Source organism: Dasypus novemcinctus, chromosome 21 (assembly GCF_030445035.2).
Source record: "Dasypus novemcinctus isolate mDasNov1 chromosome 21, mDasNov1.1.hap2, whole genome shotgun sequence".
Lineage (NCBI taxonomy): Eukaryota > Metazoa > Chordata > Mammalia > Cingulata > Dasypodidae > Dasypus > Dasypus novemcinctus.
In genome coordinates, this window is record NC_080693.1 from 43,455,115 (window position 1) to 43,475,675 (window position 20,561).

Here is a 20,561-nt window from a genome sequence, read left to right on the forward strand (position 1 = left end):
ATCAAAATTCCAGCAGCCTACTTTAGAGAAATAGAAAAGGCAATTACCAAATTCATTTGGAAGGGTAAGTACACCCAAATAGTCGAAAGCATTCTAAAAATCACGAGTGATGCAGGAGGAATTTCATTGCCTGTCCTTGAAACATATTACAAAGCACAGTGGTCAAAACAGCATGGTATTGGCATAAAGACAGAAACATCAAAACATGGAAAAGAATTGAGAGTACAGAAATAATCCCTCACCTCTATGGCCAACTGGTTTTCAAAAAACCTAACAAAGCCATGTTAACGGAACAAAACAGTCTCTTCAACAAATGGTGCTGGGAGAACTGTATATCCATAACCAAAAGAATAAAAGAGGACCCCTATCTCAAACCCTATATAACAATCAATTCAAAATGGATCAAAGGCCTAAATATGAAAGACCATAAAACTACTAGGAGAAAATTTAGGGAAACATCTTCAAGACCTTAGGTAGGTTGGTGGTTTCTTGGACCTTACAGCCAAAGCACATGCAACAAAAGAAATACAGATAAATGGGACCTCATCAAAATTAAACACTTGCACCTCATAGGACTTTTGTCAAAAGGGTGTAAAGGCAGCCGACTCAATAGGAAAAAGTATATGAAAACCAAATGTTCGAAAAGGATTTAATATCCATTATATATAAAGAGATGCTACAATTTAATAAAGACAAATGACCCAATTAAAAATGGGCAAAATATTTAAATAGACATTTGTCTAAAGGAGAATACAAATGGCAAAAAAAACACATGTAAAATGTTCAACATCACTATTAGAGAAATGAAATCAAAACTGCAATGAGATATTTCATACCTATTAAATTGGCCTGTACTAAAAAGAGAAGTGCAAGTGTTGGAGAGGATATAGAGAGATAGGAAAACTTATTTGCTGTTGGTGGGAATGCAGAATGGTACAGCCACTGTGGAGGACTGTTTGGCAGTTCCTAAAGAAGTTGAACATAGATCTGCTACATGACCCTGCAATACCACCACTGGGTACATACCCAGAAGAACTAAGAGCAGTGACATGAACAAACACCCGCGCACTGATGTTCACAGCAGTGTTACACACGATTGCCAAAAGTTGGAAACAACCCAGGTATCCACCAACCAATAAATGGATAAACAAACTGTGGTACAATCACATGACGGAATAGTATGCAGCTGTAAGAAGAAATGAAGTCCTAAAACATATGACATCATGGATGAACCTCAAGGACATTATATTAAGCAAAGCAAGCCAGACAGAAAAGGACAAATATTGTATGACTGTACTTCTATGAACTAAAGGTATTTTGTAAACTCATGGAGTTAACAACTTGAATATGGGTCACCAGAAAAGAGAATGAGGTCAGAGAGTGGAAAGCTGTGGGTTAACTTACGCAGAATTGGTAAATCTTGAAAATGTGTTAAAATTTAGAAATGAATTATAAAAAGTGAAAGAAATCTGTAATTAGCAGTACTATTATGTGGATATGAAAATGGCTGAAAGGGAAAGTAAGGTTATGTATATTACTAAAAGGTAAGCCAAAAAATGTAACATGGAACTGTATAACATAACAAAACTACATGTGAAATAAGAATATGGTAAAACTGCATAAATAAGATGGTTTTTCTTTGAAATTGAACAATTGTCTGTCAATACCACAAGACGTTAGTCAGGAAAAAATTATGCTAAGTGAAAGAAAGGAGACACAAAGTACTACATATGTATGAATTCATTTATATAAAATGTAAATATAAATCAATTTATAAAGATGAAGTCGGATGAGTAGTTATATAGGGCTAGAGAAGGACTGCTAAGGGATGTGGAGTTTTTCTTTTTGGAGTAATGAAATTGTTCTAAATTTTTTTTGGTGATGATAACACAACATTGTGATTATATTAAAAGTCATTGACTATACACTTTGTATAGATCATATGGTATGTAAGTATATTTCAATAAAACTATTTAATAATAAAGAAGCAATTGTGTAAGAATAGCCAGAAATAGCAGCTGGTTATAGCACAGGAAGCACAGAGACTGAGAGGTAAAGAATTTTCTTGTTTGCTAGTTTGTTTGTTGTTTATTATTATTATTGAAATAATGAAAATGCTCTAATGATGACTGAGGTGATACATGCTCAACTGTGTGATTACACTAAATATCACTGATTGTACACTTTGGAGGAATTGTGTGTTTTATTAATATGTATCAAAATTGATTTGTTTAAAAAAAAGTTACATATCTTCAGCAATAGGAAGGCAAAGATAAAGTCTAATATTAAAGTCTAAGAAATAGTGGCAAAAGATGCTATTTAGAAAATGGAGGTAAATATTAGAAGTTATTGCTAAAATGTGTTCACCTATGGAACTGTTATAAAATTAAGATGGGTAAGCATAGAGACTTGTGTTTTTCCCTAGCTCTTTTCGATTCTCCTTTAACTATGTATTATGTATCACTTTGATAAAAATAATCATTAAAAAACTTTATCAGCCTCAGTACTGTAAACTTTTAATCTAATAAATTCCCATTGCAAGCCAACCCATTTCTGATATATTGCTCCCAGCAGTTTTTAGCAAACTAAAATATTAAGTTTAAGGAATAACCACTTTATTGTTAAGTAGAATTTATTAAATATTATTTTTAAAGAAAAACAAAAGCATGTTAGTCACTCTATCTTCTTGGTAAATTTAAAATATTTTCCCTACAATCTATATTTTTTTCACAAAAGAACTATTTTAGAGACTTCATAGGCCCATGTCAGGTGTACACCCTGCAGAGCTGTTGATTATTATATGTGAAGCATGAACCCCATGCTATATGCTTATAGAAAGTAAGAGTCAGAATATAGGTTACTAATACACTTCTGTCTTCTTAAATTTAAGAGAACAGAACACTCTTTCTTACCTTTCCCCCTTCCTCAAACCCAAAAAGCAAAGGAGCCTGTTCAAACAAAATATCCAGAATACCTCTGTACACTACCTTTTTATATCTGACAGACTGTTCAGACCAAGTAGCTAATCCCAGGTCTGATTCCACAAACCAGTTTACCACCTGTCTTAGGTAATATCCTGCTGCCACCACATAGGATAGCAGGCCCTGAGATTCACAGTCTCTTCCCTTTTCTCACCTCTGGTAATACCTTGTCTACCCTTACACAACCCAAGAGATACTCAGAGTATAAATTACAGTTCCACATGAGGTAAAGTATTGGTATACTCTCTCAATTAGCTTCACACTGGTTTAAAAGAAGTAAGTAATTTCTTTTAGGTTCTGGGTTTTAACTCCCCTTCCACTCACTAGCTTCCTTTTTATAGCAATATTAGTTGATCTAATCCCATCCCAAGGAAGAAGCTGAATTCTCCTCAGATCCAATGGTTCTTGAATAAGCTTGTTAAGGCTTATTAAGAATTAGTGGCTACAAAAAAGTCACATACCGAATACATGACACCCAAATACCCAGCATCCTCCCCCTTTTCCCCCATCCTCTATTAATAACATTTTATATGTGGATGGTACATCTGTTACATGAAGTTCACAATACAGGTTAGAAATAAAAACTGTCATTACTTAGAAATGGCAAATTAAGGTTCTACATAGTATCCAAGCTTAAAATTCCTATTATGGTTGGGGTTTAAGATATATTTAGGGGATTTGAATCTCTGGACTGACAATGTGATAGCCAGATCCTGAGCCTCAACAGACTCCAGCACCTACAATCTGATTTATTGGACTTACCACACTCAGCTAAGATGGAGTTGAAGAAGGACAACCACCACACCATGGAGCCTAGAGTGATTACAACTGAAAATGGGAGGATTGCATCCAGCATCCAGGTGGAATCTGACCCTCCTCTTGACATAGAGGTGCAATGGACACAACCAATCCAATGTCCACATAGAAGAGGTGGCATTGGATTGGGAAAAGTGGACATAATGGACAAAGGGTATGGGGAAAGGCAGGAAGAGATGAGAGGTGGAGGCGTCTTCGGGACATGGAGCTGCCCTGGATGGTGCTTCAGAGGTAATCAACGGACATTGTAAATCCTCACAGGGCCCACTTGATGGAATAGAGGAGAGTATGGGCCATGATGTGAACCAATGTATATGAGGTGCAGAGGTGCCCAAAGATGTACTTACCAAATCCAATGGATGTGTCATGATGATGGGAACAAGTGTTGTTGGGGGGGGGGAGAGGGGGGGTGGGGGGGTGGGGTTGAATGGGACCTCACATATATATTTTTAATGTAATATTATTACAAAGTCAATAAAAAATAAAAAAATTAAAAAAAAAAAATTCCTATTATGTTTTATACTTATTTCACATTTAGAATAACATAATGCACATCTTTGTACATAACTACAAAATAGTAAATTTTATTATTTTTAGAAAGGGAACATTTATACCAACTTAGCATATTTTATCTCTACCCAAAAACTTTAATACAATTTACATGAGTCTTAAGTTCCAATAAACTTGTGTTTCATCTACAATGTTTAATTTCATAGAATTAACTAGGATTAACCAAACATAAAAATTATGTCAAATAGATAGAAGTTTGTAAGTATAAAAGCCAGTCATACCAATAGTCCTATGATTATTATCAGTGGCTATTAATGTTCAGAAGTACAAAAGAAGCAAAATTGCAGCACTGCAGTCCTTCCATTTGGTTTCTAAGAACACAGCCATATAGACATCTAAAATAAGACCTGTTTACCTCCTCAGGAGGAAAAATAGCTGTGTAAAAGATTAAATTTGATAAGACCAGGAGGAACCTCAAGAATTAATGCTAGTCTCATCAACTAGAATGGCTACTATTTTTTTTTTAATGGAAAATAAGTGTTGGATAGGATGTGGAGATATAGGAACACTCATAACATGGTTGGTGGGAATGGAAAACGGTGCAGCTGCTGTGGAAAACAGTATGGCAGTTCCTCAGAAAGTTAAATATAGAATTACCATATGGCCTGGCAATCCCACTTCTAGATATATACCCAAAAGAATTGAAAGCAGGAATTTGAACAGACACTTACAAGCTAATGTTCATAAGGGCATTATCCGCAATTGCCAAAAGTAGAAGAAACCTAAAGGTCCATCAACAAATGAACAGATAAACATAATGAGGTATATCCATACAATGGAATATTATTTAGTCATAAAAAGGAATGAAGTGCCTATGCGTGCTACAACATGAATCAATCCTGAAGACATAATGTTAAGTGAAATAAGCCAGACACAAAAGGATCAATACTACATTATTTCATTTGCATGAAATAGGACGAACATACATATTCATAAAGTCAGAAACTGGAATCGAGTTTACCAGGAGCAAGTGAGAAAAGGGAATAGGGAGTTAATATTTAATTGGCATGGAGTTTCTCTTTGGGGTGATGGAAAAGTTTGGCAGTAGGTGATGGGAATGGAGGCACAACTTTGTGTAGGTAATTAAAACCACTAAACTGTGGTTTCAAAAAGGGGAAAAAAAGGAAAATTTTAGGTTGTATGTACGTTACCACACACACACATAAATACACACACAAAAAAACCAAAGAACTGTACAACACAATGACTGAACACTAAACAGTGCACTAAAGTTAATAGCATAATAATAATATTGTTTCATTAATTGTAACAAAGGTACCATACTAATACACAATGTTAATAGGGAAAACTGGGGCAGGGAGGAGGTATCCAGGTACTCAGTACTTTCCGCAGGATGGTTCTATAAACCTACAACTGCTCTAATTTTAAAAAGTAATTAAAAAAAACAAAGACTTAAGGATAAGTGGATAACTATCTCAAAAGGAAAAAAAAGGTCATAAAAGTTACCTCAGCAACTTTTGGAGGCACTCCATCCCCAAGCACTTCTCTGATGAAACAGTGCTGGCCCATGTAATATGAAAGTCCACAGGTCCTCTTAAAGGCATCTTTCAGTCGTTTCAGCTCTATATCAGTAACTGCAATTCAGAAATAGATGATGGATAAGAAACTATCTCTCACAATCTTAAAATTTTTTCAACCCATTTCCTAGGAAAAACTGGAAAATGTTTACTTCTCATTCTAGACAAACAAAACCCAGAAATATTTCATAAATCTAACATTTTCAAATCTAATACAGAAATAAATATCAAAATTCTTGACTTGCTATTTTCAAAAGATATACCTTTAAATTATGCATGCAAATTCTAGGCAGGGGAAAAAACAGGTAACATATTTCAAATTAGAAAATAAGCTACATGGCATTCAATTCTGGCACTAATATGTTTTCAGCAATACATTCATTTCCTTCAGGATAAAATTTACCTTATTTGAACTCCTTGCATACATATCTATTAATGTAGAGGCCAGCCCCCATGTTTAGCTTAGATTTTATCATCAATTACAAAAACAATCTATAAATAGATCTTAATGACCAAAAAATTTTAGATACCCATGAACAAAAATAAATAAAATCACTGGGCAGCAGACTTGGCCCAGTGGTTAGGGCGTCCGTCTACCACATAGGAGGTCCGCGGTTCAAATCCTGGGCCTCTTTGACCCGTGTGGAGCTGGCCTATGCGCAGTGCTGATGCGCGCAAGGAGTGCTGTGCCATGCAGGGGTGTCCCCGGCGTAGGGGAGCCCCACGCACAAGGAGTGCACCCCATAAGTAGAACTGCCCAGCGGGAAAGAAAGTGCAGCCTGCCCAGGAATGGCGCAGCATACACGGAGAGCTGACAAAACAACATGACGCAACAAAAAGAAACACAGATTCCCGTGCCACTGACAACAACAGAAGCAGACAAAGACGACGACACAGCGAATAGACACAGAGAACGGACAACCGGGATTGGGGGGAAGGAGAGAGAAATGAACAAATAAATAAATCTTAAAAAATAAATAAATAAATAAATAAACAAACAAACAAACAAATAAATAAATAAATAAAATTACTGAATCATTACTTTACTTTAGGCACCAAAGATTGAAACCTGCATAAAATAATCTCTGACTACAAGTATAAAGAATTTTTTTTTTTAAGAAGGTACTGGGGATTGAACCTTGTACCTACATGGCAAGCAGATGCTCAACCACTGAACTACAACCACTCCCCTAAATATCTTTTAATAGTACATGATCAGTGTAGTGATAACAATGGAGGCAAAGAAATCATACCTTTGGCCCATGCTGTGGAAAACAGAGAAGCCTTCTAGGAAAAGAAGTTGGTTACAATAACTCTTAAAGACTAAACCAAGCAAAAAAGGGACAAGAGCATTATCAGAAAGCGATAATAACTTCTTTCAGAAGTATGTATATACCTATACATTGATGTATGGTGTATGGAGATCTGTTTGTTATTAGCACAAAAAAGCAAGGCAGGGAGTAGTAAAAGATAAACTTAGAGAGGTAGAAGAACCAAGTCACAGATTTTCTTTTCTGTCACAATTAGAAACTTGGGCTTAATGTTAGAAGGGACAATCAGTTACAATTCAGGAACAAACATCAAGCAAAAAGACACAGGACAGAGACACAATTCAGACAGCTCACCATGTCAGAAGTACAGAAAACAGAATTAGGGTGAACAAACCTGGAAGTGAGAAGGAGACAGCTACTACAAGAAGAAAAGAAGGAATAAAAGATTAAAAAAAGATGAAGAAGAAAAGGAGGAGCCAAATTTGGGAAATATCTGAGAGGAAAAGTCAGTAGAACTTAAGGCTGGACTGGGAGTAGAAAGAGTCTGGAGTAATACCCAGGTTTCTTGTCCTGAGAAACTTGAAGGGTGGTGTTGTTATCATTTTGACAAGGAATAAAAGAAAAAGAGTAATCCAGGAAGAAAATATGACAATTTTGTTTTGGATATAATAAATATGAAGGACCTTGAAGCAATCCAGTGAATTTTTAGAATTATGAGTATAAGCTTAGGAAAGGTTTGATGGGAGACATTAGCATATAGGTGGTAATTAAAACCATGAAATTCAGTGAGGAAGAGGAAAAAAACTGGGAGAAACCAATGCTTACAAAGTGTGCAGAGGAAGAAAAAATGCTTAAACATTAATAAGAGGAAATAATCAGAAAGGGAAACAGAAGAGAGTGTGGTCTCCAAAAGCCAAGAAAAAGGGACTGGTCAACAGGCTTAAGGAAGGGAGAAAGGAACAGCAAGATAAAAACTGAAGAGTGCCTGGCACATAACTAATCACTCAAATGTTTGTGATACAGAGGGAGGGTTCATGGCTTCAACACATGCAGTGCAATGATAAAACAATGAGAACCAATACTTGAGTAAGTCACTAGAAAAGGTGTTAATACTATGTGCTTAATTCATTAAAAATTGGACTTATAATACTAACATCTCCAATATACTAATTATTTTCCCTTTTTGGAGTGAAAAACTGAAAAACAGAACAACGATCTCAACCCAAATTATAGTAATGGAGGAGAGATGATGACTTCAGCTACTAGAATACCTATTTCTTCAAAATATTTAATTTCCATTAACAAATTAAGTTGCTTACAATCTAGCGGAAAAGATAAGAAAATCAACCACGGGAAATGGACTTGGCCCAATGGTTAGGGTGTCCGTCTACCACATGGGAGGTCCACGGTTCAAACCCCGGGCCTGCTTGACCCATGTGGAGCTGGCCCATGCACAGTGCTGACATGCACAAGGAGTGTCCCCTGTGTAGGGGAGCCCCACGCCAAGGAATGCACCCGTAAGGAGAGCCACCCAGCGCGAAAGAAAGTGCAGCCTGCCTAAGAATGGCGCTGCACACATGGAGAGCTGACACAACAAGATGATGCAACAAAAAGAAACACAGATTCCCATGCCGCTGACAACAACAGAAAAGGACAAAGAAGAAGACGCAGCAAATAGACACAGAGAACTGACAACCAGGGATGGGGATGGGGGGTGGAGGGGAGAAAAATAAATAAATAAATCCTTAAAAAAAAAAAAGAAAAAGAAAATCAACCACAAAAATGCTGTATGAAAGCCTCTTGAACTATTGTTATACATATTTGTATACATATTTGAAGAACTTTTTGGTGGTATGTTAAAAAAAATCTCATGACTGAAGAATTTATTTGTAACTGGGAGGAAATGTACATATAAGCATGTTTTTTAAACCATTTATAAAAAGCAAACAATGTCCATGTCAGAGGATAAGTTGAGTATGGTAAACTCTCAAAATAGAATTATGAGACAGATACTAAAATAGTGCCAAAGATCCATATTTACTGAAAATAAACAGTTATTATTTACTCAAAATAAACAGATTAACATATAGTTAATCTGTAGACAAATAATACATAAAAGTCTTATAGAAGTGTAGACAAAAAATACATGAAAGAATACAAAAATTGAAAATTTTAAAAATAAAAACTTAGGCAAGAAGAAAAATAGAATCAAGCCTAGTACATTTTTAAGGTAACATAGGATAATAATATTAACGTTATTTTAATTTCAGAAAAAAAAACACAGTTTTAGTAAAAAGATGGAAAACTTTCATCTCTTCTCTTCTTTCTCTCAAGATCTCACTAAAATTACAGCAAGAAAAAAGTATATAAACCCAAAGATAAAGAAAATAGAAGAGAGAAAAAAAGACTTAGAGGAGACAGTAAACATTTTTTGTAGGACAATAAGTGTCCTTCTGGAGAAATAGACTGACCAATGCAGGCCTAAGAAAGTTGAAGCCTAAGCTCCAGCAGTTGATAAATGCAAACAAGAAGAAAGTTCAATTTACCCTGTCCAGAGCTCCCCAAAAGGCTCAGGAATTGGCAGTATTAATTACCACACAAAGTAGAGGGATTAAAAAGTAGGGCTAAAAGAAGAGAGATTGGTTGAAAATATATATGAGGAGTAGTTAAAATCTCAGGTCCCTGTGCAAAAAGCACAGTCAGGCACCTATCTACCACCTATTCCCCCAACTGTTTCATACAAACCTTTCAGAAATAGGCATAATCAAAAGATCGGAGCTAAATTCTGTGGAGAAACTGAGAGAGAAAGCCTCCAAACATGGGAATACCAAATTTAAATAACATATGTAACATATATAACACCTAGGTAGAATAAAGATTCTTTTCTAAAGAAAGTAAATGATCCTGGAAGACCTACTGCTTATGACATGGTGGGTGGGAGCATGTTTCAGTTCTCTTTATAATAATGACTAAGTCCCAAACTACTCAACAGCAAAAAGCAATACATTCAAATATACCTGCCTTCCAAACAACCTCTTAATGAATCAATCTTAAAAATAAATGAAGAGTTTGGCAGTTTCTTAGGAAGTCAAACATATACTTACCCTACCAGCCCAACAATTCCACTCTTTGTATTTACTCAGGAGAAATGAAAATACTTTACAAGAATATACACAGCATGGGGAGCAGATGTAGCTCAAGCAATTGAGCACCTGCTTCCCACATGGGAGGTCCTGGGTTCGGTTCCCGGTACCTCCTAGAAAAAAACAAAAATAAATAACAAGCAAAACAAACAGGGAAATCAACTCAGAGGAACCGATGTGGTTCAGTGGCTAAGTGCTGGCTTCCCACATACAAGGTCCCGGGTTCAATCCTTGGCCTCCGGTATATTAAAAAAAAAAAAAAAGAATGTACACAGCATACCCAAAAAATGGAAACAACCACCCCTTTTGTCCTTGAAGAGGTAAAGTATGGTATACCTATACAAAAGAATACTACTCAGCAGTAAGAATGAGGAAACTGATACACACAATAATCTAAATGAATCTCTGAAACATTATGTGGAACAAAAGAAGCCAGACACAAAATACCATCATATTGGGAAGAGGATTTGGCTCAATTGCTAGAGCATCTGCCTACCACATGGGAAGTCCAGAGTTCAAACCCAGTGCCTCCTGATCCATGTGGTGAGCTGGCCCAAGCGCAGTACTGATGCATGTAAAGAGTACCGTGCCATGCAGAGGTGTCCCCCACATAGGGGAGTCCCACGTGCAAGGAGTGCGCCTTGTAAGGAGAGCTGCTCCATGCAAAAAAAAAGTGCAGCCTGCCCAGGAGTGGTGCCGCACACACAGAGCTGACACAGCAAGATGACACAACAAAAAAGAGACATAGTTTCCCAGTGCTGCTGACAAGAATATAAGCGGACACAGAAAAACACACAGCAAATGGACACAGAGAGCAGACAACTGGGGCAGGGGTTGGGATGGAGGGGAGAGAAAAGAATAAAAAATAAATCTTAAAAAAAAAAAAAAGAGGGAAGCAGACTTGGCTCAACAGATAGAGCATCCACCTACCACATGGGAGGTCCGTGGTTCATACCCAGGACCTCCTTGACCCGTGTGGAGCTGACCAATGCACAGTGCTGGCGCGCACAAGGAGGGCCGTGCCGTGCCATGCAGTGGTGTCCCCCGTGTAGGGGAGTCCCACGTGCAAAGAGTGCACCCCGTAAGGAGAGCCGCCCAGCGCGAAAGAAAATTCAGCCTGCCCAGGAGTGGCACCACACACACAGAGAGCCGATGCAGCAAGATGATGCAACAAAAAGAGACACAGATTCCCAGGCTGCTGACAAGAATAGAAGTGGCTACAAAAGAACACATAGTGAATGGACACAGAGAGGATACAACTTGGAGGGGGGGGAAGGGCAGGAGAAAGAGAGAGAGAGAGAAGAATACCATATGGTTGCATTATATTAAATTCTTGAAAAGGCAAAACTAGCTATCAAGACAGAAATAGATAAGTGGTTGATGGGAAGGGGAAAGGAGCAGAGACGGACCACAGAGTTACAGGAGGAAATGTTTCTAGAGTGATGGACATCTTATATATTTGATTAGGATGACTACAAAAGCGAGTACATTTGTCAAAACTTATTTAACTGTACACTTAAAATCTCTGAATTTTGTTATACATAAATTACATGATGATAAAATGGACTTTTAAAAACTGAATGAAAGCAAACAAACCGGGCTAGGGAAAGGAGAGGAAGTTGAACAGAAATAAGGGAAAAGAAGAAACATTAAAACCTATAAATACTCTTAAAGAAAAAATTGTATTCAAATAATAAGGATGGTACTAAATAAATAAAATGAAAAAGTAAGAACAATCTCTCCTACACCATTTCCCAGCAAGACACAGAAGAATATGCTACAACAAAATGAGAGAATAACCAAGAAATTAAAAAATTTTAAAAATCCAAGAAACACTGATATCCGCATGACAGTGATGAAGTGAATTCCCAGGAAGGCATCCCAGGACGACGGCTATGTAGTAGGCATTCAGAACAAGACCAGATTAGAAAGGAAGAAAAGAAAAAAAAAAAAAAAAAAGGGAGAAGGAGATGATAAATCAATTGATGTATTTGGCCATATAGATAATATCTTTAAGAAGTATTTCAACCTCAAAAAATAAATTTCAGGGCGGCAGACTTGGCCCAGTGGTTAGGGCGTCCGTCTACCACATGGGAGGTCCGCAGTTCAAACCCCGGGCCTCCTTGACCCGTGGGGAGCTGGCCCATGCGCAGTGCTGATGTGTGCAAGGAGTGCCCTGCCACGCAGGGGTATCCCCCGTGTAGGGGAGCCCAGCGCAAGGAGTGCACCCCGTAAGGAAAGCCGCCCAGCATGAAAGAAAGTGCAGCCTGCCCAGGAATGGTGCCGCACACACGGAGAGGTGACACAACAAGATGATGCAACAAAAAAAGAAACACAGATTCCTGTGCCGCTGACAACAACAGAAGCGGACAAAGAAGACGCAGCAAATAGACACAGAGAACAGGCGGTGGGGGGGAGGGGAGAGAAATAAATAAATAATCTTTTAAAAAAATAAATTTCTAGGGGAAAAATATAGAGACTGTATACAAAATAGCAGAGATTTAAAAGACATACCAGTCAGTCATAATGTATATACTATATGTGGATACTATTTAAAACAAACTTAAAAAACTTATTACATATATGAAACAAATGGGATCAAGACGTCCTCATCCTGCCCCCCGCCCCCCTCAATCTTTGAACAACCAGTAAGAACTGGCAAAAACATCTTTCTCAAAGTTCTAGAAAACAGTTAAAGGACCGCAAAAACAATGCAAGCAATAAATTTTTAAAAAAGGCTACTTAAAAGTGGTACGCTATCGTTGTGGTCTGGCTGGGTCTTCCCCAGCCCTCACCAGCTTGGCAAGGAGCTGGTCCACACTCCCAGCATGGATCCCTGGTCCCAATCCCAGAGGGAGCAAAGTAATCCTTATGCACATTTTGGGGGCATATAAGTCTGACCCAATTTGTCTGGTATGGCTTGAGGCACTAAATGTCACAGAATTTGCCCTACATGTAGAAACAGCTCACCAAGCTGTCTTTGAGAAACAGGGTGGTGAGCAATCAAGTGGATGCCTGGGACAAGGGTTGCTGACTATAGCCTGGGACCATAAGGAAACTGTTTCCTAAGGAAGAGGGGACATTTGAAATCCTGTAAACTAGGGAATCCTAGGGCCACACACACACACACACACACACACACACGCCTGAAACAAGACAAGAGCCTGGAGCTATTCTCTAAACTTATTGGAAGGACAGAACAGAGGTCTCAGAGTCTTAATTCCAGCAATAACACATTAAAACATCAAAATGTTCAGGTTTTAACACAAGATTACAGAACATACAAAGAAAGAGAAAGCAATGGTCCTAGGCAAAGGAGAATGTTAAAGCATTAGAAATTGCCAATGAGGAGTACCAGACTTGGGACATACTGGACAAAAATTTTTAAATGATCCTAAATATTTGCAAAGAACTAAAGGAAATCAGGAAAACAATAGTTGAACACAAAAAGAGTATTAAGAAAGAGATGGAAATCATGAAAAGGAGCCAAAGAATACTGAAGACCACATAGTAAATGAAATTAAAACTTCCCTAGAGGGCTTCAACAGCAAATCAGAACTGACAAAAGAATCAGGGAATTGAAATCAACCAGTTTGAGAAGCAGAAGGAGGAAAGAATGAAGAAGAGTGAACAGAGCCTGAGGAACTTATGGGAGACCATCAAGAGTACCAATATATACATTGTAGGATGCGCAGAAGGATAAGATAAGAAAAAGAGGCAGAGAGAATATTTAAAGAAATAGCTGAAAATTTGCCAAATTTAATAAAAGACATGAATGTTACATATCTAAGACACTCAGCAAACTCCAAAGAGGATAAACTCAAACAGACCCATACCACAGTAAATTATAATCACTCTGCTGAATACAGTGTGATTAAAGATTGAATACTGAAAACTGCAAGAGAGAAGCAATGTGTTGTATACAATAAAGTCTCAGATTAAGTGCTGATTTCTCATCAGAAACTATAGAGACAAGAAGGCACTGTGGAATGACATATTTAAAATGCTAAAAGCCAAAAACTGCCAACCAAGAATTCTATATCCAGTAAAACTTTCAAAACTGAGGGAGAGAGCAAGACATTTCCAGATTTAAACAAAAGCCAACAGACTGTCACCATTTGACCTGCCTAAAGGAGATGCTAAAGGGTGTTATGCAGGTTGAAAGGAAAGGACAACAGATGGTAGACTGAAGCCACATGAAGAAATAAAGATATTTTTTTCTTTAAGTAAGGGTAACGACGTGGGTATATGTAAGTGTTAGTACTATTGTATTTTTGGTTTGTAACTCCACTTTTCTCTTCCTAGATCTAAAAGGCAAATGCATAAACTATAAGGATAAAGCAGTGGTTTTGGACTCAATGTTTAAATATGTCATTTGTGACAAGAATTAAAGAAAGGCAGGGGGACAGAGGTTACAACCTTATAACTGAAAAATAGTATCAGAAAGTGCAAAATTCAAAAGAAGCAAATATCAGTACAGAAGAGCATGATTTAATAAAGGTAATATTTCTCTGTTCATCAAGAATATCAAAGACCTCAAAAAGAGGAAGCAAGCAAGCATTTTCGCATCTAAAAACTGGGGTAAATAATGAGAGTAATTTTTACAGAGGGAGTTTATGGTAGATTGAACTTTGAGAAACAAGATGACACCTGGATATTGATGATGAGGTTGTTTCTGGAGGCTTTTGTGTAATTTCAATCTTTTTAAATTTATTGAGACCTGCTTTGTGACCCAACATGTGGTCTATACTAGAGAATGATCCATAAGCACTTAAGAAATGTATATCCTATCTTTTGGGGTATAATGCTCTGTTTAAATTTGTTAAGTATAGTTGATTTATTGAATTATTCAAGTTCTCTGTTTCCATATCAATTCTCTAGATGTTCTACCTCCTGATGAGAGTGTTATATTGAAGTCTCGCATGATTATTACTCCCTTCATTTTTGCCAGTGTTTGCTTCATGTATTTTGGGGCACCCTGACCAAATGCATAAATATTTATGATTCTTATTTCTTCTTGGTTTGCCATTAAGATTGCCCCTTTTATTAATATATAGTGTCCTCCTTTGTCTCTTCTAACACCTTAGCATTTAAAGTCTATTTTGTCCAATATTAGTAATTGCTACCCCAGCTCTTTTTTTGGTTAATGTTTCCATAGAGTATCTTTTTCCAGCCTTTCATTTTCAACCTACTATATCCTTGGGTCTAAGGTGAGTCTCTTCTAAACAGCATATAGATGGATCATGTTGTTCTTTTTTAAAATTCATTCTGCAAATTATTGGGGAGTTTAATCCATTAACATTCTTTTTTTTTTTTAACAAGATACTTAGATTAGACAAATGTCACATAAAAAAATATAGGGGATTCCCATGTGCCCCGCTCCCCACACCTCACTTTTCCCACATTAACAACATCCTTCATTAGTGAGGTACGTTCACTGCAACTGATGAACACATTTTACAGCATTGCCACTAAGCGTGGATTAAAATTTACATAGTAGTTTACACTCTCACACACAATTCTGTAGGTTATGACAAGGTTTATGAATGGCCTGTATCTGTCATTGCAATGTCATTCAAGACAATTCCTGGTCCCAAAATTGCCCCCGTATTATACTTCTTTTTTTTTTTAAGACTTATTTATTTATTTTATTTCTCTCCACTCCACCCCCCAGTTGTCTGTTCTCTGTGTCTATCTGCTATGTGTTCTCCTTTTTCCACTTCTGTTGTTGTCAGCAGCACGGGAATCTGTGTTTCTTTTTGTTGCGTCATCTTGTGTCAGCTCTCCGTGTGTACGGCGGCATTTCTGGGCAGGCTGAAGTTTCTTTCGTGCTGGGAGGCTCTCCTTACGGGGCACATTCCTTGCGCGTGGGGTTCCCCTATGCGGGGGACACCCCTGTGTGGCATGGCACTCCTTGTGCGCATCAGCACTGTGCATGGGCTAGCTCCACACAGGTCAAGGAGGCCCAGGGTTTGAACCGCGGACCTCCCATGTGATAGACAAGACACCCTAACTGCTGGGCCAAGTTCACTTGCCCGTATTATACTTCTTTTCTCTCTCCCTGCGCTCAGAATCTCCAGCAGCCACTGCCTCCACATCAATATAATTTCTTCCACTGCTAGAATCACAATAAGTCTATAGTAAACTTATAGTAGTAAGTCTACTTTAGACTTAATAAAGTAAGTACTTATAAAGTAAGTTCATTTCCCAATCCTAAGGATTCTCAGATGGTGATGTCCACTCCATCTCTAGCTGAGAGGGGCCACGATCCCATAAGGCCAATGGATGAGACTCTGTTTCTTGTAGTTGTAGACTCAGTTCCTTGGTATGGTAGGTTTCCATCATCACCTCGTTAGTTGTCCTGTGTGAGACCAATGAACTGGAGAGTAGGTGTTGCAACTCCAATGAGATTCAGGGCCCAGCTGGCACATGGACAGCCCAAAGATTTAAGTCTCCTGGATGTACACCTACCAACTCTAGTACTAATTATAGGTTCAAATAGAAGGACAGAAGAGACATGTGTAGGGAAACCACAACTGAGTCCAACTCTGTCACTCTGGGGAGCATAAATTTCAAAGTAGGGCCCACTGGCAAGGTACTAAACTCCTGAGCTATCTGTCCTGACTATAGATTCTGGATATCTCCAGAGCTCTCAGGAGTCCTGCTATTTGGAGTAGTATCTACTTTGGCAGTCGATGAGATCCTGCTGAAATATGCATAAGCATATCCTCTGGAATGACCTCCCAACTCTTTTGAATTCTCTTAGCCGTATAAACTCATTTGTCTTTATCTGTTTCCTCTTTTGGTCAAGGTCTTTTTCCAGTTGCACTGCTAGTTGGTGCTTGGTAGTAATCCCTTGGAGCCAGGGAGGCTCATCCCCAGGAGTCATGTCCTATGCTGGGGGGGAAGGTAATGTATTTATATGTTGAGTTCAACTTAGAGAGTCAGTGTTGGTAAAGGCAGTACTTACCTCAACCATTTTATCCTTTAGCCTTTATATGTCATATCTTACTTTTGTCTCTTTTTGTATGCATTTAGTTACACTTACTGATAATTTTCACTTTACACTCTCCTCCAATCTTACCTCTCGTCTTTTCCTTTCAGCCTGCAGAACTCCCCTTAGTATTTCCTGTAGAGCAGGTCTCTTGATAACAAACTCTCTCGCCTTCTATTTATCTGTGAACACTTTTTTTTTATTTTTTTTAAAGATTTTTTTATTTATTTCTCTCCCCTTCCCCACCCCATCCCAGTTGTCTGCTCTCTGTGTCCATTTGCTGTGTGTTCTTCTTTGACCACTTCTATCCTTATCAGCAGCACCAGGAATCTGTGTTTCTTTTTTGTTGCATCATCTTGTTGTGTCAGCTCTCCATGTGTGTGGCGCCACTCTTGGACAGGCTGCACTTTCTTTCGTGCTGGGCAGCTCTCCTTACAGGGCGCACTCTTTGCGCATGGGGCTCCCCTACGTGGGGGACACTCCAGCGTGGCAGAGCACTCCTTGCACACATCAGTACTGCGTATGGGCCACACGGGTCAAGGAGGCCCGGGGTTTGAATGGCAGACCTCCCATGTGGTAGGCGGATGCCCCATCCGTTGGGCCACGTCCACTTCCCCTGATCTGTGAACACTTTAAACTCTCCCTCATTTAAAAAAAAAAAAATTATTTTTTCAAAGAGAATTAGGTATCATTGATTTTTCCCCCATCTGGTTGCATCACTGTCTTTTTTTGGTGCATCATTTCACCATCACCTTTCCGTGCCGCACAGGGGCTTGTGGCTCTCCGCACCATGCATCTTCCTCATTTTTGAAGTTTTTTGCCGGGTACAGAATTCTTGGCAGGCAGGTTTTCTCTTGCAGTATTTTAAATATATCATACCACTGCCTTCTCGCATCCATGGTTTCTGATGAGAAACTGGCGCTTAGTCATTTTGAGTCCCTGGTATGTGATGAATAGTTCTTCTCTTGCTGCTTTCAGAATTATCTCATCTTTAGCATTTGACAGTCTGTTTAGTAGGTGTCTTGGAGTAAGCCTATCTGGATTTATCCTACTTGGAGTACGCTGTCCTTGGACAGCATATTAATGTCCTTCATAAGAGTTGGGAAAATTTCCCAAGGCTTCTGATTCTCTCACAGGGCAACATCATAAACTAAGAAAATATAGCATATCATATGGTTACAAGGCCAGGAAGGATGTCAATTGTTAAGAATGAGAATTCCTGGTTTAGACCAAAAAGTTCTAAAATGCTCTCATATACAATGAATAAATGATTAAAAATGTAAACCTTAGGACCAGAAGACAGAAACATACACCAGAGGCTCCAGTTATTCCAAAACACTCACCACTCATTCCCTAATCACATTATGCTTGCTGCCATCTTCCTGGTAGTTTCCATTTATATCCCTACTGATTGGCCCAACATCCTGTAAGACTTGGCTTAATGTCCCTCCTTTATTTTTTGGAAAGCTATGCCAAATGCTTCCTGTTCCACCACCTAAAGTTACATGTCCTTCATATGGAATGATCCTCCTTATAGTCACTTAATATCAAATATTCAACACTTTCAACTTCAAAATAATGCAGATAAAACTTTACTTGCTGATTTTTAAAAATCTACTTGTTGATTTAATTGTATACCTTCCCTTTACTGTTTGAGAACAAAGACATGATTTATTTATCTGTATTCCCATCACCTAATTGGATTTATAAAAATGATCACATGAATGTACCATCCTCCTTTGTTCACAGCGTTCTGCATTATCACTGAACCCTACCACCTAGAACAATTTGTAATTCATAGTAAGCGTTTAATAGAAGTGTTTTTTCATTACCCCACACCTGAAGCTGTCATTACTAAATATATCTCTTCCCTCATATCCTTCCTTAGTCAGACATTCACTTTGGACTCAGGAACATTTGGTAACCTACTAAATGAAACCCAGGTTGAGAAATACAGTATATTAATTCTAAAGTGCTGGAATTGGCCTAATTTAGACCTTTACCTGCTGAAAGGTAACAAATCAAATATCAACCTTCTCAAAATCTCCTACCTTTGATAAATACATTTCTTTCCTTACCATTAAAAGCAAATAAAATAACTTGTACTCAAAAATCATTTCTTTACACTTTCAGGAAGATGGTAGACTAAGACAGAGGACTCTGTTCTCTCCCAGAAAAAAAAGAGAAGACAGGCAGAAATGGCCTGGGAAATATATTCTAGAGTTTAGGACACCAGGGGAAGGCTGGAAACCACCCAGAGGAGAGCAGGACAAAGGAAAAGAATCATGACCGCAAAACTGAGTTAAAAGCTACAGGTGCAAATGCCAGCATACTCCCCACACTATCAACACTTGAATTCTCAGGCCTCCGGGCTGGTGGCTACAGACAGAGCCCCAGGGATTCACCTCCCCAGGAAAAGGGAAAGAAAGGGACACAGCTTTTGACCAACAAATTAGGTCTGCTGTGTCTAACAAGCCTTTCCAGGCCAAGCAGCACGCACCATTGCTTGCCTTGGGAGTCAGCAGTGACTAAAGAGGTGAGACCCTCTCAATCTCTCTCTCTACTGACCCAGAATGGTTGTTGGGGACCCAGGAAAAGGGAGGGGGCTGCCAGCAAAGGTTAGAGAACTGCCTGTGAGAAAGTTTGTAGGCACTTAGCCTATAGACTCTCAGCCTACAGGCAGGAACCTCTGTCACATTGATCTGATCCCTTTTGCAGCATATACACTCCAACCAGGTAGTGAACTGAGAGGGTTGCCAAAGAGGGCCATCTGCTGGCAGATAAAGGAAAAGCATGTGAAGAAATTAAAAGTAAGACTTGTACAGCCTCCCTCCCTAAGGTCCTAAGACGCAAGTCTGCAACCCATTACTGGGTCCAGGTTCCAGATCTGAGCAAATAACAGGGACAGTCCTAAAGACCCAAAACAGGTTAAACCAAGAATTGATGAACAGTACTAACACACAGTCTTCCACCACTAAAACCCAAGAAAGAGAATCAAGCATCTGAGTAAGTTCATCGCCCTAATCAGAAGCCAAAACACCAGCAAAAACTTACAAGCCAAACTAAGAAAATAGAAGAAATGGCCCAAGAAAAGGAATATAGCAAAGCCCCAGAGGAGATGCAGGATTTGGGACAACTATTCAATGAGATGCACACAAACTTCCAAAATCAAACTGAGGTGAAACACAATATAGGGAAGCAGATTTGGCCCAATACATAGGACATCCACCTACCACGTGGGAGGTCCA

At 38.5% G+C, this 20,561-nt stretch overlaps 1 protein-coding gene across 1 annotated transcript in view; it reads right to left on the reverse strand.

Annotated features, from left to right (window-relative positions):
* Positions 1–20,561, reverse strand: part of USP32 (ubiquitin specific peptidase 32) — a 274,526-nt gene that overhangs the window by 203,305 nt on the left and 50,660 nt on the right. The window contains exon 2 of the mRNA XM_004462051.2: positions 5,835–5,962. Coding sequence (XP_004462108.2) covers positions 5,835–5,962 — 128 coding nt within the window. The remainder of the gene's footprint in view (positions 1–5,834; positions 5,963–20,561) is intronic.